This window comes from Bacillus rossius, chromosome 7 (genome assembly GCF_032445375.1).
Source record: "Bacillus rossius redtenbacheri isolate Brsri chromosome 7, Brsri_v3, whole genome shotgun sequence".
NCBI lineage: Eukaryota > Metazoa > Arthropoda > Insecta > Phasmatodea > Bacillidae > Bacillus > Bacillus rossius.
Window position 1 is genome coordinate 40,605,066 of NC_086335.1, and position 27,626 is coordinate 40,632,691.

A 27,626-nucleotide genomic window follows, 5' to 3' on the forward strand; every position below is an offset into this window, starting at 1 on the left:
CCCACAGCTGGTTTAGAATTGTGTACCGAAAATGAAAACTCAACAGGATCTTGCATACGCCATTTTATAGTGTGTATAAGTATGTACCAAAATATCTATAAAAAAATTCCCCTCTCAAATTACTACCATTAGGGAATTTCCACGACTTTTACCAGGATTTCAGAATGACTGACTTTCCATAATGTGGACACCCTGAATATCACTATTTTGGTAGCCAAATATTTTGTAGTGTGACATACCAGAAATTATTTATCTCCAAATTTATGTAACGCATGTTTTTTTTATTACAAAACAGCGTTAATTGTTGTTCACACAGTTCAGATCTCTTACTAAATCAACTACATAGTCGTCAAGCAGTTAACATTAAAAACATAACACCTAGGATCTGAACCCCCGCCCGAGTTGTTTTTGCTAGTACATAGTTATGGGCCCACCCAACAGATAGCGTGACATGTCGTGCAAAACCTTGTTTCAATTTACTCTTGTAAGAGTTGCACTTCTATATCTCCCTTGTTCTATGTTTATCTGTACGGCAGCCGACACACTTGAACAGCGCCCAAGAAACACCAGCCCTCTGCTCGCAGTTCTAACCCAGGGGTCTTCACACTGACTCTCCGCCAAGACCCAAGGGCCAAGACTTGGCTGGCTCATCATACCAACATAACGTCAAACTAGGCGGGCCTGTGTTGGCCCGCGCGCCGTAGTTTGAGACCCCTGTTCTAACCTGCCAGTGGTAACGGAGAGGTAAAATTCACACCACACGCTTACCTCATGTGCGTATCAGCATGTGTCATAAAGTCGCACAATGATCTTTTGACATGGTCATCAATACAACAAATAACTGTTTTTACGTTACTAATATTTTCAACTTGAAAATGACACTTCTAGGTGCCGATCAATTTGGTTCATCGGCACGTACATCGTCAGAATTAATAACTCGAGAATATAAAACAATGAATGCGAAGATGTGTTGTATGCATTTATTCCAAATCCAACCGAGGAGCGCTAACTTAAAAGTTGATGATAAAGCAGTATTCCAACTATACTCGGAGGGGTAAAATACAATTTAAAAAAGAAAAGTTTCCCATTATTGTAAGGCAACCAGAAATTACGAAATTGGAAAATGTAAATACTATATTTCCTCTACAATAGCATGAGTGACGTTAGCATGTCATTTCTAGAGAGAAAAAAAATGTCCTTCGAACCAAAACCAAACCAGTCAGATGATGGCCACATTTATGGTCAAACTTGAGAGATGCCGGTAAATCGCAAACCTTAAGGCATAATCTTATAAAATCTTTTTACGACTGACGGCCACAATTCGAACACAGTTTCCGTTAAAAAAAAACAAGCTGCCGCGGTGCTCTCTGCGTAGCGCCAGTTTCGCACATTGGCGCGACGCGGGCCGGGGCCAATCGATGCGTGGAGCGCCAGCCCGGCGCGACCGCGCGACCACGCGACCGAGTTGCGTAACGCGTGCGAAGAGCGAGTCGCGCGCTGCAGTGCGGCCTGCTCGTCCCCTACCCCACCTCATTTTTTTTGCAGAGACGGGCGCAGGGGGCGCCACCGAACCGGCGGAACATGGCCACTAAAAAACAAAAGCTGTGCGGTTGAGAAATGCCAACACCAAAAAAATTACGTTTTAAATATAAACAAAAAAATATATTTCTTAAACATAATAACCAACATAAAAACGACGTAATTTTACAGACATTCTTAGTTTATAGAATTTATGGAATGGTGTATTAACGGAGTGGCGTATTAATTATTATTACAAAATATACTTTGGAATAATTTCTAACAATGTTGATTTTTCTTAGCAGCAATGAAATAAGCATGGCTGCCATGTGCACGTGTACAGAAGTGTGAACGTCTATATTGTTCTTGCAAGAAAAACAGAAATTATGATTTTCAACACACACTTTGCGGCTATGCAGTTTTTAATTTTTTAAACAAAAGATAGAGCATTTCAACATAGTGTTTTGGTTGTTGCGTAATGCAAAATAGATAATCTTGCACATTTATTTAAGGTTGCCAACATTTGCTTTCGAAAATTTAACGACTTTTTGGTTATTAGGTTGCTAGTACCACACGCTTCGCTGATTTCCAAAGAAAACAATAGCGTTAGTTACAACATTGAGTTGCAACTCTGTCTTCCTTGCTTTATGGGCGGGCGTAGCAGAGAACTCTGGAAAGGGCGGATGACTGGTATGGAACTACCTCCTAATGAAATGGCAAGGCCGAAATTTTGAACCGAAATGGTGAAAAAATAACATTTTTAAAAAGCCATTTTAAGGCATTTTTTATCTCTTTAAGAATCATAAACACAATAGCTCTTAACTTTTTGATGTACAACATGTTAGCTCTCTATATATAATCCACGTAAACGATGTCAAAAAAAATCCAGTAGTTCCCTATGTTTTGAGGTGCTGAATCCGAATCTGGAGTTATCCAACAAAATTTACCGGTGCATTTTAAGATATTCGCAAAAAAAAAAACAGCGAACATTTACTTTTTTTGGTTTTTCACTAATTTCACATTATATGTGGCAGCGAAAAACTCACTTCTACCGTCTTTAAAGAAGACTAAACGTGACACAATTTGAGCTCATCTGTAGCCCTGTACGTCCCATAGTTTCAAATATGGCCACTCTCCCCCGAACCAGAGCTGCAGGACACCAACATTTTCTGCGCTCTTATTTACAAGTGCGGCTCTGGATGGGAAGCCGGAAACGTTTGGGTGGAGGCATACAAGCAACGGCCTACAGGCGTACAAGCAACGGCCTACAGTTAATTACTTTCAACCAGCCCCCTGCACCTGACAAGCACCTTGCTTACAAGTACAAAAAAATAAGTGTACAACGGCAATGTGCAGGTGCAAGAAGGCTGGGCTGTACTGCTCTAACATGTGTGAGCCATGGAAGCATCATTCAGCAATGTACATCACCATGATCAAAGAAGAGGAAGATCTAGATAAACAACCACCTGTTTAAAGTAAACTTAATATACTGTGCAGCCAGTTTGCACCTGCAATAAACCTTTCAAATTCAAGCATCTCACACTTTTTCGGCATTTCTTTCTTACAGCTGTTCTAGAGGTAGAGCCACAGCCAGGGCCTTCTGTAATGCAGGGCCCTTCTGAACTTAAGCGCGGCCGAACAAGACCTTGTTAACCAAAGTCTTTGATGTTTAACGTCTTAGCTCTCAGTGTACAGCAAATGGTAGTAGTGATTTGGTGAATGAAACGAAGTCGCATGGAACGGGAATGTGTTACCACGGAGCTGCCATCTGTGGCGGATGGCGCGAACCAAGTTCACAAAGACAAAAATAAACTTTATATTATTAAAAGTTTAATGAATTTTAATCAGATAAACAGTATTCCAATAAAATTCTTTATCGAAAATCACGTCCAAAGCCGGGGTTTAATCTTTTTTCAAGCCTTTTTTTCGCTTTTGTCGAAGCTATTCCATCATATAGTTTAACATTTCGGTCTGCTAATCAAATATTCAATAGTCAACGTAGCTGCTTGAGCAGCAAATCGTAGCGCCGGGTGTGCAGTGCAAACTGTGATTACCGTCCAGAAACGTAGTTGGAAACCAAATTTTGCATATTATTTATCACGCTTGGCACATTTTTAAAGAATTTCACGTTTAATTTCTTGCCCGAACTTCGTAGTATTAGTGTATTTGCTCGTTACCGAGGTTGGACGAGTACCGGTGGGCGAGTGGGAAGGGAGGCGGGCGACACTGCCTGAACTCGGGTGTTCGGTGGACGGAATATATGCTCCCGGCGTTGTGAGGCGTGCACCGAGACCGCCCTGACCGCATTGCATTTCGACCATCAGGTTCAATACATACCGTAATGAATTACGTGGCTGCAACAGTGGCCAATGAAACTATACTGCTGAAAATATTGGTTTTCTACAGTCGAGAAGTATTACTTCAGTAGTATGCCACACAAAACCTGACTGCAAAGATTTACTATTTGGGACAGTACAAAAACTGTGGTCGTTCCTAGAAAAAAAACCTTAATTTTACTAAAATTAAAGAATTATTTAATCATTAACATAAATTTTGATAGTTAAAAATTTATTTCTTACACGACAAATTTAGTTATCGGTAGGTTTATACTTAAAAGCGTTTAATAAACTAAATACTAAAGATCATAAACTTACTGTCAACTGTATTAACAAACATTTCAGGTCATAAAATTAATATTTATAGAAAATATTATCATTTTCAGTCATCTATGCTACCTTAAAAATAGGCTTGCATTTTCTCCGGAATATTCCAAACGGGTGTATGCTATCAAGGAAGTCTAAAGGGTAATTTTACTAAGGAGTTCTGGTTAAAAGTAGTTGTGAGAAACGATATTATATATTTATTAAAGTTTAATGTGCCTGATAAATAAATTTAGTTTATTTTTTCCTATAATGGCGTTGTTTTCGCCAACACTGAATTATTTTTTTTCTTTGTAATGATACAGCGTCAAGTTGCCGTTCATTTTTTTCATAATTGACGTGACCGACCGAATATCTCAAGGTAGAAAGAAAAAGATAACATCGTGCACTTTGAACCTTGCCCAACAAGCTATTATATGCAGAATGCGTCATGTCCACTACAATACATACTTAAGTGTCGATATCACCAACGGAACAGATAGCGATAATTTAAAATTCAAGGGAAGTGTGCGTTCTTGCATTTTTATATTATTTTAACAAAATTATAAATATTTTTTCAAGGCCCCCCCAGACTCCAAAACCATCTCAACTATCGTTTAATTATACAACTTTTAACGGACGCGAATTTTGCAGTAAATTTAACACAACTTTCAGATTGAAACATATAATGTCAAACTGATACGTAGATAAATAGCGATGGTAAATCCCGACCATGTCCGTTAATAGGCAAACTAACTGAAAATTATATTTAAAAAAAACAATGCGGGGTATGTGTTCAAAATGGATTGGCCCATTTTGTCCAAAGAACAGAAATATGAACTTCGAAATCTATACCTGCCTTGTATACGCCAAGCCAAAAGGGATTTTTTTTACATAGCAAAAATTTCTTCGAATGTTCCACTATAATATGTAAACCCTGATTTAGTGTTTCGTAGCAAAAATTTTTACCAGATGAATTCTACTTGTAATTGTTATTTGTAAAATCAGGCAAATATTATTTATTCCTTCAATGTTTTGCGTGATTTATTTCATTGTGGTTACTAGCAGTTCATGTTCCTGCTCAAAAGCTCAGTTGGTCATTTCATTTTATTGAAATTACTATCAAATAAGGGATTTACTTATCCGAAAATTTATTCTTATACATCTGTTGCATTTTATGTTTTGCCTCAAATTTACTAGCCAGTTATTTTCGAGCTGTAAAAAGGTCACGCAAGTGATCATTGTTACAAACGCTTACGTGATACGTTAACATTTCAGACGAAACACAAAGCAAGAGATCGCCGTCAATTGGCAAGAAAAGCCTTCGAACAGCAGCGACAGGGGCGTAGCCAGGGGGGGGTTTTAGGGGTTCAAACCCCCCCCCCCCCCCTTAGCGCCAAATCTTTAATTAATTTCTTATTAATCACTCAAACAAATTTCATATTAAAATTAATAAAAATTTTACCATTATAATATTTAAATATAAGTACCGGAAACTGCTAAAATAGCACTATTTTACAACTTAAAATCCAAATTTTCCCGGGGGAGGACCCCCGGACCCCTCGCTTTAATACGGGGGGGGAGGGGGCCCATGCTTCTTAACACCCCCCATACACAAATCCTGGCTACGCCACTGAGCAGCGATGACAAGAAAATGAAATAACCACAATGGCGCGAGAGGGTGCTGTGGACCAGGAAGAATCAACTGACGACCCGTTTAAAGAATTTTTTAACAAATAAATAACTGGTGTACTATTATGAATTAAGTCTTTGCACGTACGTAAAATTCGTTGTTAGCATACTTGTTCGGAAGCCAAGATTTAAAAATTTTAAATTTAAAAGACTATTTTTTAAATAATTTTTTTCCGTTTCCAAATATTTCACAATTATCGTGCTAATTGTTTAAAAAAAAACAATAAGACATCAAATGTTGCTAAGCTGTCCAATAATAAATGCATTTGTCACTGACCCTCTTACTAATGTCAGTAATGATGTCCCTGTGAATATTTCTAAAAATGAAATCTGGTCCTCGAAAAAAAGAGTGAAGTTGTGGGTTTTTCCGCAGCTGGGTAAAAGACACGGAAGCGGAGACGGATCTCACGGAACAGGGTTTATACAACGGCACGCAGACGGAGACCAACCCGTGCGGATCAGCTCGGCAGTGCTGAGCTCTTCCGTTTACGTTTGCTCCGTGCGACCAATAGAAGCGGAGTACTTGGCTGCGGGGGCAGCCAGGGGCGCAACAACAGGAGGAAGGGGGGCAAGGGTATTTTGCCCGCCCGCCCCCCCTTTTCTAAAACCTTTTAGTGGGGGGCAAACGGGGGCAAAGAAAGTGCTGTACAGTCGGATATGTTATTTCCACTAGCTGTGTAATCAATTTTTAGATAATAAAACTGCTTAAATAGCACCATTTTCCACCTTGAAATACAAATTTTCCCGGGGGAGGACCCCCGGACCCCCCCCCCCCCCCACCGCTTCAATAGGGGGGATCAATGATTCTTTATAAAAAGGTATATTGCCCCCCCCCCCCAACCACCTTTGAAAATTTAGTTGTTGCGCCCCTGGTGGCAGCCATGTTTGTTTATGTTCTAAATACGTTAACAATTGTTTCAGGTGGTGTTACTTTGTTGGTAAATGGTGGCCGCGCTATGATCTGGTGCCGTGTGTCGCGGGAAGACGTGGAAACCGGCAGGGGGCCGGCCAACTGGGGCGGCGCGCGGCCCCGCCGACGGCGCGGGAGAGCGGCGGCCATGTCCCCGTTGGGCGGCCGATATCGGTGCCGCGGCCTCCCGCCCGTAAACCACCGAAATAGTTCCCTCCGGCCCAGATAGGCCGCGCGCCCTCTCGCGCGGGGCCCTTCCGCGACCGTGCAGTCAGTCACACGTGCACTCGGTCATCAAACGGCGCTCTGCGTGAACAGCAAAGGGCGTGCCATTTTACCGATGCAGCCTCAGACCAAAGGATCTTAAAACACAACCTGCTGTATCAACAAGTAAGCTTTTTCTTTTCAGGAAGTAATATTTTCCACGCACTATTTACCAACACCCAAATAAACATTTTTTCATAAATTTTATGATTATAAAGCTGTACCACGGACGTATGAATTATAGTTAGCACCATGTCCGTAATGTCCATATTTTAATATATATGAATTATTGTTATACAGCCCTCATGCAATTATGTCCAAATTGCAATTTTTTTTATACAAAGTCCAAAAGTATTAACAAAAAATAAAAATGAAAACAAGTAACTATTATCTTAACGGAATCGTGTCAAATCAATGCCTATTACTAGCGAAGAAACATAAAAATAAATAAAGTTGAAAGAAAAATAAAAGTTGCTCTCCAATGAGGTTATGATTTGTGACGTGGTGTCTATACCTCCGAGGTACAGACTGTTTTATTTTAATTTTCCGCTTGATAAAACGGGATACGCCCGGCGGCCGTCGGCGCCACGAGGCAGACGGCCTTCGGGGACACGTGAGAGATGCGCCGAAAGTAGGATGTGCCGCATCCGGCGCCGAGTTCGCACGGCACGAGCGGCCCTCGACCAGAAGGTAACGGGGCGCCACGCCTCATCTCGCCGAACCAGGGCGCCGCTGAGTAGTTGGAAATAGGGGGTTCAAGAACAGGCGGAGGATCGAGGATCCGGCGGCCATCTTGGATGACGTCATCTAATCCGTATGCTAATCCATGCTAATCCGTATGCTAATCTATGCTAATCTATGCTAATCCATGCCAATCTATGCTAATCCATGCCAATCTATGCCAATCAGTATGCCAATCTATGCCAATTCGTATGCCAATCTATGCCAATTCGTATGCCAATCTATGCCAATTCGTATGCCAATCTATGCTAATCCATATGTTAATCCATGCTAATCCATATGTTAATCCATGCTAATCCATATGTTAATCCATGCTAATCCATGCTAATCCATCCGCCATTTTATATTTCTAGAAATTTCCACCAACTTCGAATCGTGACGTCACCGTTGCACTTTTCGTCACGGCCGCCATCTTGGATTAGAATTTTTTTTTCGAACTTTTGAAATTCGATGTAATCATCAACCGCCATCTTGTTTTCGTCTGCTGGTGGCCGCCATCTTGTTTTCGTCTGCTGGTGGCCGCCATCTTGTTTTCGTCTGCTGGAGGCAGCCATCTTGTGACGTCATATAGTTCTGTTGGTCGCCACCAGATAGCAGCAGGGATTATTTTATTTTAACTAAAATAATTTCAGTGCCGAGGCTGGGATTCGATCCATGGGACGTGAAAACGTCCAGGATGTCGTGGTTACGAGGCGGACACCTTGACCACTAGACCACGAGACCAATTGGGATATGGTGGAATAAATAATCTATATATGCCACGTACTGACGTCAAGTTTTATGATAAATGGGGGAGGAGGGTGTTTTTGCCTTCCTTAATGCATACCTAAGGCCCCACATTTTAAATTAAAATTATTATACAGCCGCCATCTTTAATTCCAGCACAGACTACCAGATGGCGCTAAATTCAAAAATTAGTTACCAGAGGCGCCGCCATCTTGGTTCTCAAGTTGGCTGGTAGATGGCGCCACCGTCGCCATATTTTAGTTCATACAATCGATACCAGATGACGCCACCATCGCCATCTTTAGTTCCTAGTGTTGCTACCAGAGTGTGCCACCGTCGCCATCGTGTGCCACCGTCGCCATCTTTAATTCTTAAAGTTACCGCCGGAGCGCGCCACCATCGCCATCTTTAATTCTTAAAGTTACCGCCGGAGCGCGCCACCGTCGCCATCTTTAATTCTTAAATTTACTGCCGGATGGTGCCAATTGTTATGCAATGTGTAACCAGTCGAGATAAGTTTGGAACCTGTAGCCATATTATTATTATTATTTATTAATGTATGTTTATTAAATATGATAGAGTATTTATAAAATATTGGTGTTGTGTAGAGTCTCTCTCTCTTCTTCTCGTAGTGGCGGAAGACATCTCGAAGGTAGTGTTAGAATTTATGTATTAAAGCAATCACTCTAGCTGAGGAGACTAATAACTTATAGTTACAATTCAATAATAGCGGCAATTAAATGTTTTGAAATTAAAGCAAACAACGTAAATGTTAAACACATATTTATTTAAATCTTATTACAAACAGCAAGGGGTAAGAACAATCGATGATTTAAAAGAAGTAAATAACGAGTAATAAAATCACATAATATTCACACACTACACATCATAGTGACAAAGGCAACATTAACTCGAGACCCAATTATACATAGTAGTATGGGTGGTCGAATAGCCAGAATTTAAGTAGCTGAACATTACAATGGGCGCAATGGAATTTGCCATACAGTTTTATACATTTATCCAGGCGGTTTCCATAAGTCTTTAAAAGTTTGTTGAAGCTAGGACAGTTTCTTTCATTATGTAAATCAACCATGTTGGCACTGCACAGTTCACTAAAGATACTTTTCTGTTTGTCTCCTAGGACGTATACTACATCTCCTTCTTCAGGGTTGACGATGTCACATAACACTGATGAGATTTGGTCAAAGCTCACTTCACCTTCGTTCCACGAGAGTCCATGCACTTCATAAGTCAGTTTACGATTCTCGCTTTGCGACAGCCTGTCTAGTTCGGACCAGTCACATGGTGGTTTGAATATGTATTCATAGGTCCTCAATACATCACCGTCCTCGATGAACATTGCTGCAAGTTGCTTAACCACATACCCCTTTTGTGATGTGAGGCACTGAATGTTGCAGAGAAATAATGACATTTTTTTTGCCAGTACTCACGATAACTGATGTGTGAAGCTGTGCTAGCTCTGCAAGGCTGATGCTAGTTCTACAGGTATGACTGCAAGGCTGCAGTGCTGATGTTGTCTCTAGGATGCTGAATGTCAGACTGGTTGTAACAACCTTTGGTGTCGTAGTACACACAAATTTACAATTCGTCTTCATCACTATCCCCCAAGCCACTATCCGTTCCTTCATCCACATCTTCGTTCACCTCTTGCGCTTCCTTTGCGGCCTCGATGCAGGTCATAACAGCATGATATAAATAGGTAATAAATACCTCTTCTTCAGGGAACTCAGTGAGAATGTTGAGGGTGGAGGATGTAAGGTGGTAATGTATATCATTAAAGTCCATACCTATGTAGCGACGTACTACATCCATTACAAATTCCCGAACATCGTCCATCGTAACACTGTTTAAATTACAATCGCAAACACTCTCCGCGTAAACACTGGTGGAAGCCATGATGATGAGAGCGTGGTTAGAAGCAGACTACCACGTTAGCGGAGCGATGCTGTGAGGCCCCAGAACTCGCTCGAAATATCCTGCACAACACATTCCAAAAACATGACGTAGCCTATGGTTGACGGCACAAACACCCTGAGTGGCTCTGTGTGTTTCCTCCTGCCCGAACACGCGCTGCTGTGAAAGCCTCTTCCCAAGCACAGACGTCACTCCCGCAGCAGACAAAACAGGCGTATGCTACAGGAGCTAGAACAATTGAATAACCAAATATATTTAGACTACCCAACTACATAAATGACATGAGATAATTCCTGTGCGATAATCATACTTTAAATGTTGTAATGTATGTATAAACAATAATCATGACTAAGTACTTGAAAAAAAAATGTAAGTGAGGTGTTATTCACCTTTAGCGCTTCTCGATTTCTGTATCTGCTACCCACGAATTAAATTGAGACGGGAAACCCCACCATTTCACAAAAGACCGACCATTTCTTCGTTTGAGAACTTTCTCCACCAAATATGTGTCCGGATACATCGTAGACTGGATCTCTTCAGCATAGAAGCCACCACGAATAGGCTTGTGGTCCAAGTCTTCGAGGTAGTAGGTCCTGGGTTCCGATTCACGAACGTGTGTCACACGGAAAAGTTCAGAACTCCAATTCGCCGTGAAACCTTTCTCAAAGACACCTTTCTGCTTGGAGATTCTCACAATGTCACCAACATTAGCTTTATGCTTGCGTGTATCTTTCTTCTTCGTGTTGGTGAATACAGCCCCAAGTAGACGATCATCCTTTACATCTTTAGGCTTCATTTTCGTGGTAGAATGCACTGTGGAATTATATTCACTTATAAGTTTCGACAAAAGATCCAACCAAAAACAACTCAAAGTCTTTTACAAACATAATATTTATTACTCAATTTCTATCCTACTACAGAATCACTTGCGAAAGCCAGCAATCTTATAAACATTTAGCCCTGCATAGACGTGCAACAACTACTTCTTAGCTCCAAATGGCTCCAAATGCTCCAAACGGCCTTCAAATGCTCCAACAGCTCCAAAAAAAGGCTCCAAATGCTTGACAGCTCCAAATGGCTCCAAATGCTCCAAACGGCTCCAAATGCTCCAAATGCCTCCAAATGGCTCCAAATGCTCCAAATGCTTCAAAAGACTCCAAATGCTCCAACAGCTCCAAAAAAAGACTCCAAATGCTTAACACAGCTCCAAATGGCTCCAACAGCTCCAAAAGGCTCCAAATGCTTGACAGCTCCAAATGCTCCAAATGGCTCCAACAGCTCCAAAAGGCTCCAAATGCTTCAAAAGGCTCCAATTGTTCCAAGAGCTCTATCTTCAATTGGTTCCAACTGATTCCAATTACTTTTCTTATCGAACTTGGCATGATTACTAACATGTCTTTATTAGTATACATTTTGACTGGCAGTGGTAACGTATTTTGCACCTTTAAGTTATAAGTTTTATTTAGAAATCAGATTTCGATAAATGGTAGATACCATTTGGAAAGAAAATATATTAATTTATCTTCAAGTTTATACACATACATTTAATTTAAGCCATTATTGTATGTAGCCAGCTTCCCTCAGTTCTTTGAGTATGAAGGATATTTCTTTAATGTTCGAATAGTTTCCTGCACAAAGCGATCCATGTAGTAGTCGTAGCCTGTCAACCAATATGTTAGGATCTCCCAATGAGGTATAATCAAACTCTTCTGCTGCGTTCATCATCCTTGCATGTTTATAATAAATATTATCTCTGGTGTCTATCGTTTTAACACCAACCTCAAGGTCACTTTCATCATCGTGCCAGAGATTATCACAAGCTTGATCAGGATAATTTATTTTATTACGACGTTTCCATCGTTTTGGTCTCAAACCACCATCACAGTCTTCACTCTTGCATGCTTTTGGTGCTTCAGCACAATACTCAATCATGTCAGCCTTAGATGTGTCAGCACAGTCTTCGTTCACGCCAGCTTCTGATGTGTCACCACAGTCTTCAATCATGTCAGCACCACAAACTTGATCAGGATAATTTATTTTATTACGTCGTTTCCATCGTTTTGGTCTCAGACCGCCATCACAGTTTTCGATCTTACCTGCTTTAGGTTCTTCAGTACAGTACTCAATCATGTCAGCCTCAGATGTGTCACCACATTCTTCAATCATGCACGCTTCAGATGATTCATCAAAGTCTTCGACCTTGTAAGCTTCAGATGGTTCTCCATCTTTCTCATTTTCATGGAGACGACTAGATATTGGAGTAAATATATTTTCATTTCTAATGTGGTTACAACTACCTTCGTTTGTTTTAAATTTTAAATTATTATCTTCATCTAGATCAGTAATTTTAGCATTAGCTTTTTCGCCTTCGTTCCTCTTCCGCGATGTTGTAGCCCAGTCTTCGTTATCTTTATTCATCTTAATTGTACAGGTCTTGTAATGTCTATCCAAGTAATATCTTCTACCAAAGGATTTCTGACACTGACTGCAATGAAACGGTTTTTGACAAGGACCCAAATTACACTCGCTTCTCTCATGTCGTTTAGCATTCTTTCTCAAGGTAAACACCTTGCTACAGTATCTACAGTGATGACGTTTCGATACAGCGTCAGATCCTAAATCGGAATTCATATTAGTTACCGAGACTAATGCCAGATGCAAACTAAGAGTTTTAAATTAGATATATTACTTAAATAGAATTTTTTTAATTATTTCATCAGCGAGAATTAATTTATCTCATTCAAAGGTACTTGTTGCAAGTAGTTCTGCTTTTCAACAACAGATGTCGACACGTATTGCTTGCAGGTAAATATTATTTCTTTCTTTCATGCGGGATGCAGGATTCTCACTAACGATCGCAATAGAGGGATGGCATCGCTATACTCCAAGGAGAAGGTAGTTTGTTCTTCCAGTTAGTGTTTCTCAGGGTATATATTATTATTTGACTGAATAATGATTTTTTTTTAAATTCCACCTAATAAAAATAAAATAGAAGCACTCAGAGAAAACCATCAGGGATGATGTCGTTTATAAACATCATAAATTACCAATTTTTTTTAAAAAAAGTCCAAATTTAATCCTACTTAAGCAACATGAGAGTTCTAGCACAAGCGGGCTTGTGAACTCTTTGCTTAAGCAACACGAGAGTTCTAGCACAAGCGGGCTTGTGAACTCTTTGCTTAAGCAACATGAGAGTTCTAGCACAAGCGGGCTTGTGAACTCTTTGCTTAAGCAACACGAGAGTTCTAGCACATGCGGGCTTGTGAACTCTTTGCTTAAGCAACACGAGAGTTCTAGCACAAGCGGGCTTGTGAACTCTTTGCTTAAGTAGGATTAAATTTGGACTTTTTTTTAAAAAAAATTGGTAATTTATGATGTTTATAAACGACATCATCCCTGATGGTTTTCTCTGAGTGCTTCTATTTTATTTTTATTAGGTGGAATTTAAAAAAAAATCATTATTCAGTCAAATAATAATATATACCCTGAGAAACACTAACTGGAAGAACAAACTACCTTCTCCTTGGAGTATAGCGATGCCATCCCTCTATTGCGATCGTTAGTGAGAATCCTGCATCCCGCATGAAAGAAAGAAATAATATTTACCTGCAAGCAATACGTGTCGACATCTGTTGTTGAAAAGCAGAACTACTTGCAACAAGTACCTTTGAATGAGATAAATTAATTCTCGCTGATGAAATAATTAAAAAAATTCTATTTAAGTAATATATCTAATTTAAAACTCTTAGTTTGCATCTGGCATTAGTCTCGGTAACTAATATGAATTCCGATTTAGGATCTGACGCTGTATCGAAACGTCATCACTGTAGATACTGTAGCAAGGTGTTTACCTTGAGAAAGAATGCTAAACGACATGAGAGAAGCGAGTGTAATTTGGGTCCTTGTCAAAAACCGTTTCATTGCAGTCAGTGTCAGAAATCCTTTGGTAGAAGATATTACTTGGATAGACATTACAAGACCTGTACAATTAAGATGAATAAAGATAACGAAGACTGGGCTACAACATCGCGGAAGAGGAACGAAGGCGAAAAAGCTAATGCTAAAATTACTGATCTAGATGAAGATAATAATTTAAAATTTAAAACAAACGAAGGTAGTTGTAACCACATTAGAAATGAAAATATATTTACTCCAATATCTAGTCGTCTCCATGAAAATGAGAAAGATGGAGAACCATCTGAAGCTTACAAGGTCGAAGACTTTGATGAATCATCTGAAGCGTGCATGATTGAAGAATGTGGTGACACATCTGAGGCTGACATGATTGAGTACTGTACTGAAGAACCTAAAGCAGGTAAGATCGAAAACTGTGATGGCGGTCTGAGACCAAAACGATGGAAACGACGTAATAAAATAAATTATCCTGATCAAGTTTGTGGTGCTGACATGATTGAAGACTGTGGTGACACATCAGAAGCTGGCGTGAACGAAGACTGTGCTGACACATCTAAGGCTGACATGATTGAGTATTGTGCTGAAGCACCAAAAGCATGCAAGAGTGAAGACTGTGATGGTGGTTTGAGACCAAAACGATGGAAACGTCGTAATAAAATAAATTATCCTGATCAAGCTTGTGATAATCTCTGGCACGATGATGAAAGTGACCTTGAGGTTGGTGTTAAAACGATAGACACCAGAGATAATATTTATTATAAACATGCAAGGATGATGAACGCAGCAGAAGAGTTTGATTATACCTCATTGGGAGATCCTAACATATTGGTTGACAGGCTACGACTACTACATGGATCGCTTTGTGCAGGAAACTATTCGAACATTAAAGAAATATCCTTCATACTCAAAGAACTGAGGGAAGCTGGCTACATACAATAATGGCTTAAATTAAATGTATGTGTATAAACTTGAAGATAAATTAATATATTTTCTTTCCAAATGGTATCTACCATTTATCGAAATCTGATTTCTAAATAAAACTTATAACTTAAAGGTGCAAAATACGTTACCACTGCCAGTCAAAATGTATACTAATAAAGACATGTTAGTAATCATGCCAAGTTCGATAAGAAAAGTAATTGGAATCAGTTGGAACCAATTGAAGATAGAGCTCTTGGAACAATTGGAGCCTTTTGAAGCATTTGGAGCCTTTTGGAGCTGTTGGAGCCATTTGGAGCATTTGGAGCTGTCAAGCATTTGGAGCCTTTTGGAGCTGTTGGAGCCATTTGGAGCTGTGTTAAGCATTTGGAGTCTTTTTTTGGAGCTGTTGGAGCATTTGGAGTCTTTTGAAGCATTTGGAGCATTTGGAGCCATTTGGAGGCATTTGGAGCATTTGGAGCCGTTTGGAGCATTTGGAGCCATTTGGAGCTGTCAAGCATTTGGAGCCTTTTTTTGGAGCTGTTGGAGCATTTGAAGGCCGTTTGGAGCATTTGGAGCCATTTGGAGCTAAGAAGTAGTTGTTGCACGTCTATGCAGGGCTAAATGTTTATAAGATTGCTGGCTTTCGCAAGTGATTCTGTAGTAGGATAGAAATTGAGTAATAAATATTATGTTTGTAAAAGACTTTGAGTTGTTTTTGGTTGGATCTTTTGTCGAAACTTATAAGTGAATATAATTCCACAGTGCATTCTACCACGAAAATGAAGCCTAAAGATGTAAAGGATGATCGTCTACTTGGGGCTGTATTCACCAACACGAAGAAGAAAGATACACGCAAGCATAAAGCTAATGTTGGTGACATTGTGAGAATCTCCAAGCAGAAAGGTGTCTTTGAGAAAGGTTTCACGGCGAATTGGAGTTCTGAACTTTTCCGTGTGACACACGTTCGTGAATCGGAACCCAGGACCTACTACCTCGAAGACTTGGACCACAAGCCTATTCGTGGTGGCTTCTATGCTGAAGAGATCCAGTCTACGATGTATCCGGACACATATTTGGTGGAGAAAGTTCTCAAACGAAGAAATGGTCGGTCTTTTGTGAAATGGTGGGGTTTCCCGTCTCAATTTAATTCGTGGGTAGCAGATACAGAAATCGAGAAGCGCTAAAGGTGAATAACACCTCACTTACATTTTTTTTTCAAGTACTTAGTCATGATTATTGTTTATACATACATTACAACATTTAAAGTATGATTATCGCACAGGAATTATCTCATGTCATTTATGTAGTTGGGTAGTCTAAATATATTTGGTTATTCAATTGTTCTAGCTCCTGTAGCATACGCCTGTTTTGTCTGCTGCGGGAGTGACGTCTGTGCTTGGGAAGAGGCTTTCACAGCAGCGCGTGTTCGGGCAGGAGGAAACACACAGAGCCACTCAGGGTGTTTGTGCCGTCAACCATAGGCTACGTCATGTTTTTGGAATGTGTTGTGCAGGATATTTCGAGCGAGTTCTGGGGCCTCACAGCATCGCTCCGCTAACGTGGTAGTCTGCTTCTAACCACGCTCTCATCATCATGGCTTCCACCAGTGTTTACGCGGAGAGTGTTTGCGATTGTAATTTAAACAGTGTTACGATGGACGATGTTCGGGAATTTGTAATGGATGTAGTACGTCGCTACATAGGTATGGACTTTAATGATATACATTACCACCTTACATCCTCCACCCTCAACATTCTCACTGAGTTCCCTGAAGAAGAGGTATTTATTACCTATTTATATCATGCTGTTATGACCTGCATCGAGGCCGCAAAGGAAGCGCAAGAGGTGAACGAAGATGTGGATGAAGGAACGGATAGTGGCTTGGGGGATAGTGATGAAGACGAATTGTAAATTTGTGTGTACTACGACACCAAAGGTTGTTACAACCAGTCTGACATTCAGCATCCTAGAGACAACATCAGCACTGCAGCCTTGCAGTCATACCTGTAGAACTAGCATCAGCCTTGCAGAGCTAGCACAGCTTCACACATCAGTTATCGTGAGTACTGGCAAAAAAAATGTCATTATTTCTCTGCAACATTCAGTGCCTCACATCACAAAAGGGGTATGTGGTTAAGCAACTTGCAGCAATGTTCATCGAGGACGGTGATGTATTGAGGACCTATGAATACATATTCAAACCACCATGTGACTGGTCCGAACTAGACAGGCTGTCGCAAAGCGAGAATCGTAAACTGACTTATGAAGTGCATGGACTCTCGTGGAACGAAGGTGAAGTGAGCTTTGACCAAATCTCATCAGTGTTATGTGACATCGTCAACCCTGAAGAAGGAGATGTAGTATACGTCCTAGGAGACAAACAGAAAAGTATCTTTAGTGAACTGTGCAGTGCCAACATTGTTGATTTACATAATGAAAGAAACTGTCCTAGCTTCAACAAACTTTTAAAGACTTATGGAAACCGCCTGGATAAATGTATAAAACTGTATGGCAAATTCCATTGCGCCCATTGTAATGTTCAGCTACTTAAATTCTGGCTATTCGACCACCCATACTACTATGTATAATTGGGTCTCGAGTTAATGTTGCCTTTGTCACTATGATGTGTAGTGTGTGAATATTATGTGATTTTATTACTCGTTATTTACTTCTTTTAAATCATCGATTGTTCTTACCCCTTGCTGTTTGTAATAAGATTTAAATAAATATGTGTTTAACATTTACGTTGTTTGCTTTAATTTCAAAACATTTAATTGCCGCTATTATTGAATTGTAACTATAAGTTATTAGTCTCCTCAGCTAGAGTGATTGCTTTAATACATAAATTCTAACACTACCTTCGAGATGTCTTCCGCCACTACGAGAAGAAGAGAGAGAGACTCTACACAACACCAATATTTTATAAATACTCTATCATATTTAATAAACATACATTAATAAATAATAATAATAATATGGCTACAGGTTCCAAACTTATCTCGACTGGTTACACATTGCATAACACTTGGCGCCATCCGGCAGTAAATTTAAGAATTAAAGATGGCGACGGTGGCGCGCTCCGGCGGTAACTTTAAGAATTAAAGATGGCGATGGTGGCGCGCTCCGGCGGTAACTTTAAGAATTAAAGATGGCGACGGTGGCACACGATGGCGACGGTGGCACACTCTGGTAGCAACACTAGGAACTAAAGATGGCGATGGTGGCGTCATCTGGTATCGATTGTATGAACTAAAATATGGCGACGGTGGCGCCATCTACCAGCCAACTTGAGAACCAAGATGGCGGCGCCTCTGGTAACTAATTTTTGAATTTGGCGCGCGATACTAGCGACATCTACCAGCCAACTTGAGAACCAAGATGGCGGCGTCTCTGGCAACTAATTTTTGAATTTGGCGCGCGATACTAGCGACATCTACCAGCCAACTTGAGAACCAAGATGGCGGCGCCTATGGTAACTAATTTTTGTATTTGGCGCGCGATACTAGCGACATCTACCAGCCAACTTGAGAACCAAGATGGCGGCGCCTCTGGTAACTAATTTTTGAATTTAGCGCCATCTGGTAGTCTGTGCTGGAATTAAAGATGGCGGCTGTATAATAATTTTAATTTAAAATGTGGGGCCTTAGGTATGCATTAAGGAAGGCAAAAACACCCTCCTCCCCCATTTATCATAAAACTTGACGTCAGTACGTGGCATATATAGATTATTTATTCCACCATATCCCAATTGGTCTCGTGGTCTAGTGGTCAAGGTGTCCGCCTCGTAACCACGACATCCTGGACGTTTTCACGTCCCATGGATCGAATCCCAGCCTCGGCACTGAAATTATTTTAGTTAAAATAAAATAATCCCTGCTGCTATCTGGTGGCGACCAACAGAACTATATGACGTCACAAGATGGCTGCCTCCAGCAGACGAAAACAAGATGGCGGCCACCAGCAGACGAAAACAAGATGGCGGCCACCAGCAGACGAAAACAAGATGGCGGCCACCAGCAGACGAAAACAAGATGGCGGTTGATGATTACATCGAATTTCAAAAGTTCGAAAAAAAAATTCTAATCCAAGATGGCGGCCGTGACGAAAAGTGCAACGGTGACGTCACGATTCGAAGTTGGTGGAAATTTCTAGAAATATAAAATGGCGGATGGATTAGCATGGATTAGCATGGATTAACATATGGATTAGCATGGATTAACATATGGATTAGCATGGATTAACATATGGATTAGCATAGATTGGCATACGAATTGGCATAGATTGGCATACGAATTGGCATAGATTGGCATACGAATTGGCATAGATTGGCAAACTGATTGGCATAGATTGGCATAGATTGGCATGGATTAGCATAGATTAGCATAGATTAGCATACGGATTAGCATGGATTAGCATACGGATTAGATGACGTCATCCAAGATGGCCGCCGGATCCTCGATCCTCCGCCTGTTCTTGAACCCCCTATTTCCAACTACTCCGCTGCGTCGCGGCTTCTCGTCGTCGCGAACAGGGGGGGGGGGGGGGGGAGGACGCGGGATAACCAAGTCCGAGAATAACAGCAGCCACGCGATGTCGTACTTGATAAGCTCAGTCCCAAGCCGTGGTCCAGTGGGGAGGGGGGGGATAGCCCTTCCGTTCGGACACGTAGTGTGTGTATGTTAACTGAAAATTAAAGTGTTAAAACTTTTAATTTTTCTCAAACGTTGTATGAAACTATTAAAAGTTCAGTATATGAGACCATAAATTTCTAAATATTCCAATCTGTAAATATTACTACAACTATTCGAGGGATTTTCCCGTAAATTTAACCTTTTAACTCTTGCATTTGTTGTTCTGCTACAAATATTTTCTCCAGAAATTAAAAATTAATAGATGTAAAAAGTCAAGCAAGTGAATCACGCAAGTTTTCGTGATTTTCACACACATTATATTAAACGTATTGAATGTCTGATGAAAATATTGGCGATAGAACAAAATTAAATATACAGAAATGCTCCTCAGAGCAAAGTAATGCCATAAAATGTAAATATCAACTCTCCGACAAGAAGGCTACGGTATCAGGATAAGAAATGCCAGAAAGAAAATTAAGTCACACAGTATTTTAATGGAGAAAACAACCGACAATAGTGCCTTATCTAAGTCGCTTCGTGTAAGAAATATCCGGTTTCTGCAAGCAACCGCTTAGAGAGAGAAAAAAAAACAGTGGTATGATATTTAGGCAGAAGGTCAGAAGAAATCGGTCAGTGTTGAATCAAGGTTGCAGAAGCACCATGGCGTTACCAATGCCACCTGTGGTAATACGTCGGCCGTGACGTGTTAGTAAATGAACGACTGGCAAGAGGCAAAGTGGACGCGTGCATCCTTGCCCCTTCCACCGGCACGTGGCCTCCCGGTGACGTGGTGACGTCACGTGGAAGCAAGGGGCTAGGAGGAGGGAATGTCCGCACAGTGCGGCCTAAACGTGATGGGACAACCCGTTACGAGTATCACTTCTGAATAAATATGCGAACATTAATTTCTACGGTGTCTATCATTCGAAAAAAAATCAAAGCTGCGGCATCGCTACAAATCTGCAGATACCACACCTAACGAGACGAATGAAAAAAAAAATCATCACCGTTCCTAACATTTTATTTATTATTTATTTATTTATTTATTGTCTTTATTGGTGGCGAAGTTAAGGCGGTACGCCTTCTCTTACACTTAACCACTTTTCTGCAATTACATCAAAGATTTGAATATTAAAAACTAAGCATGATATAGACTAAATATTAAGAGAACAAATTAAAATTTTAACTTAATGTTCAAATATTAACTATTACAAAAGATTTAACCATAACTAATTATAAAGTAATTAAAAATAAAAAGGAAAGTAATTAAACATACAGCAAATAGTATCAAAACCGAGAGAAAAAAAACATTAGGTGCTACTACATTAAAACCAGTCACTCGCTCATCCACACACAGAATCAAGCAGTAGGGTAGCAGCGAAGTGGTCATGGTAAGCAGTTGTTACAAAGATGTTTTTTCAGCCTGTACTTAAAGGATGCTAGATTTTTTGTTTGCCTTGTCGCTTGGTCTAATTTATTCCAGAGCCTGCTACTAACATATTTTATTCAGTTAATAAATTTGAAGAAAATGCAAATTAGTCAAAATTTCGTTAAAAACTAATAAAATTTAAGACAGTAGTTCTAATATGGATATGTTACTAAACGGACTAAAACAAAATTATAATTCTAAAAAAACCAAGACTTTCTAATAGCATGTGTCAGTAGCAGTAACATTACATTTTTTGGCTAGGCGAGCCGTGTTTTTATTTCAATTGTCAGTTTGAATCAGGACCAAAATCCTTATAAATGTGCGTTTCATTTCCACCAACAAATTTAAATAATTTGAAAGCAACAAACCGCGGAAAACTGGTTATATCCCTCTCCCTTTTTTTTCTCGACCCCACACGAAATGAAATTCTGCATAAGGCCCTGGTTTTAATAAGCTTGAATACGAATAGACTGCAGCTACGGAGCAAACCTTGTAGGCAAGCTACTATGGTTTCAATTACCATTGGGCCACACCAAAAACACACTATTTTGAACAGTCGCACAAACTTCTTTCCAAAACGTTTCTCGATTCATTAGAAGAAGAAAAAACAGTGGCACGTTCTATAGAAAAACTATAAAGCATTAAAATATAAGCTTGAATTTCTCACTGTATTTATAATTACAGCCCTTTAAAACGTTCATGAAAAAAATGGCAGCTGTTAAGATGAAACAACATCCCTATAGCTTTTAGGGTACTACCACTGTTCAAATTCTGTTTAAAATGTCATTCTAAGGTGTGCGGGTACAAGGAACTACAGAGCATGATGTATCTTGTCGCCGCTGCAAGCCATTGCATAGCAGAAAATTCTCATCGGCAACAAGACACATTCACTTCATTTGTCAAGAACGTATCACTACTGCTAATAAAATATATCAAGCGAATATCCGAATCATAGGCGTCAAGAAGAAAAACGTGTTGTAATAATGCAACCATGTTGTATCACAATTTAATAACTTTTTTCCCCGCAGGGCAAATGAAGATTGCAAAAGGCTAGCAGCTAACCTACGCAAAGGAGAGAGAAATGAAGATGAAGGGAGGGGCGGGAGGGCCCATGGTGAGCTACTGCACGGGAGAAAGTGGTGAGGGTTCGGGCAATGGGCAGGCCGAACAAAGGACCTCGGCCCGGAGGTATCGGGGGTGAAGAAAGAGCGGAGGGAGAGGGACGAGAACACACGACCCCCGCCCCGCGAGGGGAAGAGCCTCGCGGACAAAGGCAGAGGGGACCGCCAGACGTCCCAAGGTCGCTAACCAGTCTCAGTGGCCGTCAACCCAGCCCAGCTGCCCCCTTCTGGTTCGCGAGGCCCGGCGCACACGATCCCGCCCCTCGGCTCGTTCGCTCTTGTAGACCGGGCGTCCACCGGCGTGAGCCACGCAACCTACAAGAGGCCGCACTAGTTGCTGCAAAGCGATTTAATATGTAGGCCAATCCATGCAGGCAATTAACGCGCGACAAACGTGCATTTATCACACCTTTATTAAAGAATAAATTGCATTCCGATTAGCATCACGTTAATGGTCAATAAGTATGATCTAAAAAACAACCACTGTGGAATAAAACCGAATTCTGTCCATCCAGATACACTGGCTTGAATTTTAAATGTCTATGTGTTACAGGAAAAGTGAACGCGTTTTTCGACAAAGTGATTACAAATAAAGACAAAAACCGTAAGCATACTTAACGCCTAACCCTGTATATAGGTGCATCTTTAATATAAAAAAGGCCAATCCAAATTTTTTATTTTAAAAATAATTGCTTCAGCAGTGTTATAATTAGCCAAGTTTGGGATTTACAGTATGCTTAATTCATGGCATCACGTACCACTTTACTTACGATGAAGATGGGGGCTGTAAGCCTATGCCGATGCTGTATTATCTATGCGCGACTTAAATACATAAATTTTAACATTTAAGGTAATTTTTACAGGCACTCACAAACGTAATAACATAAAAAAATGTTCTTTAAAATTTTTATGGGCAGTTCAATTAGAAACACTAGTTAAAAGAATACAAGATTTGATGGGCTTTTTTTTTTTTGTGTTCTGCCAGCTATTTAAATTAAGACCCTTAACCTGTAAATATTTAGGGCCCAAACTTGGCCACGTGATCCGACTTACTGTCGTAAATGGTGAATTCTAAAATAAAAAATAAATTAAAACTTACTACCAAAGTTTCTTCACACTGAGATCGTGTATGGGTCAACAATTTCTACCTCTGCGCATGCGCGGACGGAAAGACCGGTTGCCCGTTCTTTAACTGAACGCGTGGTATTTTAACAGTGCAGTTAGTTAGCATGGATGCATCGTTCCAAAAGCGCAGGAATTACAAAACAGCACGAACCTTATCAATGCCAAGTCCGAATAAAATAAAACTACACCTTACAAATATGCTCAAGTCCTAAGGGTTTTGCCGAAAGCTACGTTATGAAACCCAATTTAAAAAGTTTACATTGCAAATAGGTATGTTATTGATCGCTATTACTTTTCAACTTGTAGTTTAAGGTAAAATAGATTAATCCACGTTTTCGCTTAACAAACATGATTATTAATAAACATCCTACCATCTATCACGGCTGTTGGCATGTAAAAGTAAACAATATATTGAATATTAATATATGTTGAAAACGGTACAATTTAAAGGGCAGCAAGTAAGTTCGTCATTATGAATAGACAAACTACAGTTCGTCGAGACTATCCAGGCCAAAAACGACAAGTAATGTTAGATCTTGACAATTTCCGACGTACCTAACCTATAGCACGTCACTAACCAGCTCACCGCATGCATTGTAAACTCTGGTGTGCTAACTAAAACGTATATTTTCAATAGATAAAGCCAGTTGCGGGAATGCCTTCGTATTTATAACGTACTGCACACAGGCTTAGACGACCGCACTAAAGAGACACACGTGCTAAGATAGCCAGCGGCATAGACGTCCTAGCCACACGTGTGCAGCAGCTAACAACCGTGTCCTTTGTCTGCTCAATGGCGTGTCTAGGAGGAGTGCGGCTGGGAGGCAGGTCCTTTGTCCCTGGACGCTCCATTCGATCCTGCCACAGCAGTCCTCTTCCTTGGCACGCCTTGGCCACACCAATGTATTATTTACCTCCGCCTCTTGTAGAACAGCACGGATCGGTTCAATACAGGACACAGTCCACAGTCCAATGCCATAACTTTCTTAACACAAACGTTCCAACAATACTACAGCACTAACCTGGCGAGCGCCATTCCTCACATGGACAATAAAGAACAGATCTTTTTTTTATCTCACTCACAAGCGGCACAACACACAACACATTCACAGTAGTAACTCCGCTCCACCGGACACGACTGCACTGCCCAGCAACGAGGACAGGACTGGATCGGCAGGGCACGACCGCCCGTTCCCGACTCGCTCCGGCGCTCCGAGCGGACTGCGCCCTGGCGCCGAGGCCACGAACTAGCCCGCCCCCCTCTCCTCCTAGATCCTTGACTCGCCGGGCGCCGCGCGGCGCGAGGGGATCCAGGGCCATCCGCCGCGCCAGGTCGGCAACCTTGCGCAGGCGCACTGCCAACCCGCCCTGCGCGCCCTTCCCGGCGAGGACGGAAACGAGAAATGGACCTCGCCTCGAAACGAGGACGGTCGTGACGATACCGCGGAGTGAAGGAAACGGTATGCGCAGGGTCTTTGCCCTAGGCCAGGCGGAAAACACGAGCCGCGACTGCGGAAACACCTTCAAGCCTTCCTGGCATTGTTGCCAGTTCTTTGATAAACATCGGTGATGATCAACTTGACGTGAAATTTGGTCCGAAAGAAATCCACTGCGCTTTTATAACTGACAAATTAAAATTTTATGTGTGTCTTGTTTTTCGGTTGTGTCTTGTGTAAGTACCAACTTTTCCAAAATTATTAAGCAAAACTGTTCACATTTATGTAAGAAGAAAAAAATATATATTTATATACAATAACGGTCGTCGGTTTTCCACAGCAATTTAAATAAGCAAAGCTACTAAAAACACATGACAACCATGTGTTTCGTATGAAAAACAATTGCTAGAATAATATTGACAAAAAAGCTTTTGAATCTTGCAGACTCCTTTTTTTTTAAGTTCCTAAATATAAATACTAGCATATGAATATATGAATTCATTACTTTCTTTTTCATTTAAAAAAATTTTAATAAAAATTTAATTAATCTCCTTAACAACGCAATACAATAAATATGCCGTTTGCAACACTTCGCTATGCAACACAAAGGACGACTCACTAAGCCGGCAAGCTGTACAACAAGCTGCCTCGACATATACAAGAAACGTTTCACAACAGAAAATTTTAAGCCGTGCTGGACTCGCATCTTCGACACCCGGGTCCGAGTCCCGACCCAGCCATTTTTATTCCAGTTATCCTTAATTTTCCGATTAAATTCATGGCTTGTATCATTTCCAGTGACATGGTTGTCGCGATAGGCGAAACCGGTTTTACACTATATAAGGGTGATTCCGAGGCATGAGGCGGAATTGAACCTAGGTATCTCCGCTTATCCAGGGCTCGCTCGGTCGCTATCCCGGGGGCGCTGCGCGACCCTGTAAATATGTGTACTCGAGGAACAAACAAGACAGACGGCGGCTATTAGAGATAATGGTGCGACAACATCGGGGTCACACTTTCCATGGAGCTCCACTTCTGAACAAACAGCCAGCGAGCGTTTCCCAGTCCGTCGAGGGGAAGACAATGGGAAATGCGCTCTCTCGCACACTTTCGGGCCAGCCGGCTTCCAAAGACTTTCTGGAACGTGCACGAACAAGGTTTCATTCCGTTTTAGATACGTTAGAAAAAAATAATATGCTCTTTGCATAGTTCTTGCAATGAGGAAGATTGATTTAAAACTTTTTTTTTGGACATACGCCATTGCTGGTTTACACTGTATGTCATAAAGAAACCTCACTAACGGGCAAAGAGATAATCTAATACACAGAAAACTAGCCAAAAAAATCAGCCGAGGTCAAGAGTCAAATGCGTAAACAGCACAGAGAATTCCATGGAAGGAATTATTCTTTCATAGAAATCTACCTACAAAAAAAGTCCGTTTCCCACCGTTTCGGCACATCATCTTGATGCTAGTAGGTCCAAGAGAACGTGTCACATGTTTGAAGGACCAGTATAGATGCTGACCACGAAAAATTCTGTACTGCGCAGCCTAGCTCGCACTTTACGGTATGAAGACTTTTCAATACAGCATACTTCCGGTAATACGGCACATTAAGGAATTTGCAGGTGCCAGATTACCGAAAATTCCGGTTTATCGGCCGGTAACTTCAGCGAACGCTAAACTTTAAGCTGTAGAGTTTTAATAATCGTTCGACAGCATATACTGTTTGGCAGGAACAAAGGGATAAATATTTCAACACAACTACGGGCCAAAACTAATTTTTTTTCTTCCTTAGTCCATGTGCGTCTAAGGCCGAAGCCTGTACGCCTAGTCATGCTGGGATGAACCATGCAGGCAAGGGCCGCATGCATCGTGTGCTTTGTTCGGGGATTGGCCAGCCATGGCAGCGATTGGCGCCATGACAAACTCCCCTATCTTAAAACTACGCTAAGAGTTAGGGGCCAGGTGAAACCTGCATAGACTCAGGGAAAACCCTGGGCACAGACACGCGGGATGCAAAAGCATACAATGTATTAATTGTGTACGCGTATACAGGATACAGATGATGCTATGGATTTGGTGAAATTCCGAGCGGTCCCTAACCGCACCGAACGCTCACGACTCGATCGGGCCGCGCCCAAGTGCTTCCGACTACGACTTACGTGCGAACTGTGTGTGGGGGGGGGGGGGGGGAGCATAATCTACCATAGGTCGAAATTACAGTTTTTATTTAATTTTCTTATAGCTTCAGTGGCTGGTGCCGGACCATCGGGCAGTGTTCACGGACTCAACCCCACCCCCCTCCCGCGGGGGAACGCGACACACGGAAGTCCCGCGGCGCGAAGGCAACACCTCGGCGACCTCAGGGCACGAACTGCGGGCCAGTGTTTTCCCTGCTCGAGGCGTGGAAGGCGGAGGTTGACGCGTGCTTGCACGCGACGCTTTTCGTTTCAGGCGCCTGTCTTGCACCGCGACGCTCTCGTCCCCCCTGCGCGCGAGGCCGTCACTGGGTCACGACTCGCCAGTCAACCAAATGGCACTCGAACAGAGACACGTGTGTTTGTAAGAATTCAAATTTTTTAAAAAAATGGAAATGTTAGTTCGTTCAAATTCACCGATTGC

General features: G+C 41.3%; 1 protein-coding gene across 6 annotated transcripts in view; it reads right to left on the reverse strand.

Annotated features, from left to right (window-relative positions):
* The window catches only part of LOC134533879 (protein roadkill), a 283,593-nt gene that overhangs the window by 63,193 nt on the left and 192,774 nt on the right, over window positions 1-27,626 (reverse strand). Inside the window, exon 1 of one of the 6 annotated variants that reach the window (XM_063371615.1) lies at window positions 24,590-24,792. The exons of 4 other annotated variants lie outside the window; for them this stretch is intronic. In XM_063371615.1, coding sequence (XP_063227685.1) covers window positions 24,590-24,603 — 14 coding nt within the window. In that variant the 5' untranslated portion in view covers window positions 24,604-24,792. Of the gene's footprint in view, window positions 1-24,481; window positions 24,793-27,626 lie in introns of those variants that run through there. One more of the 6 variants, XM_063371610.1, reaches the window with a different exon arrangement.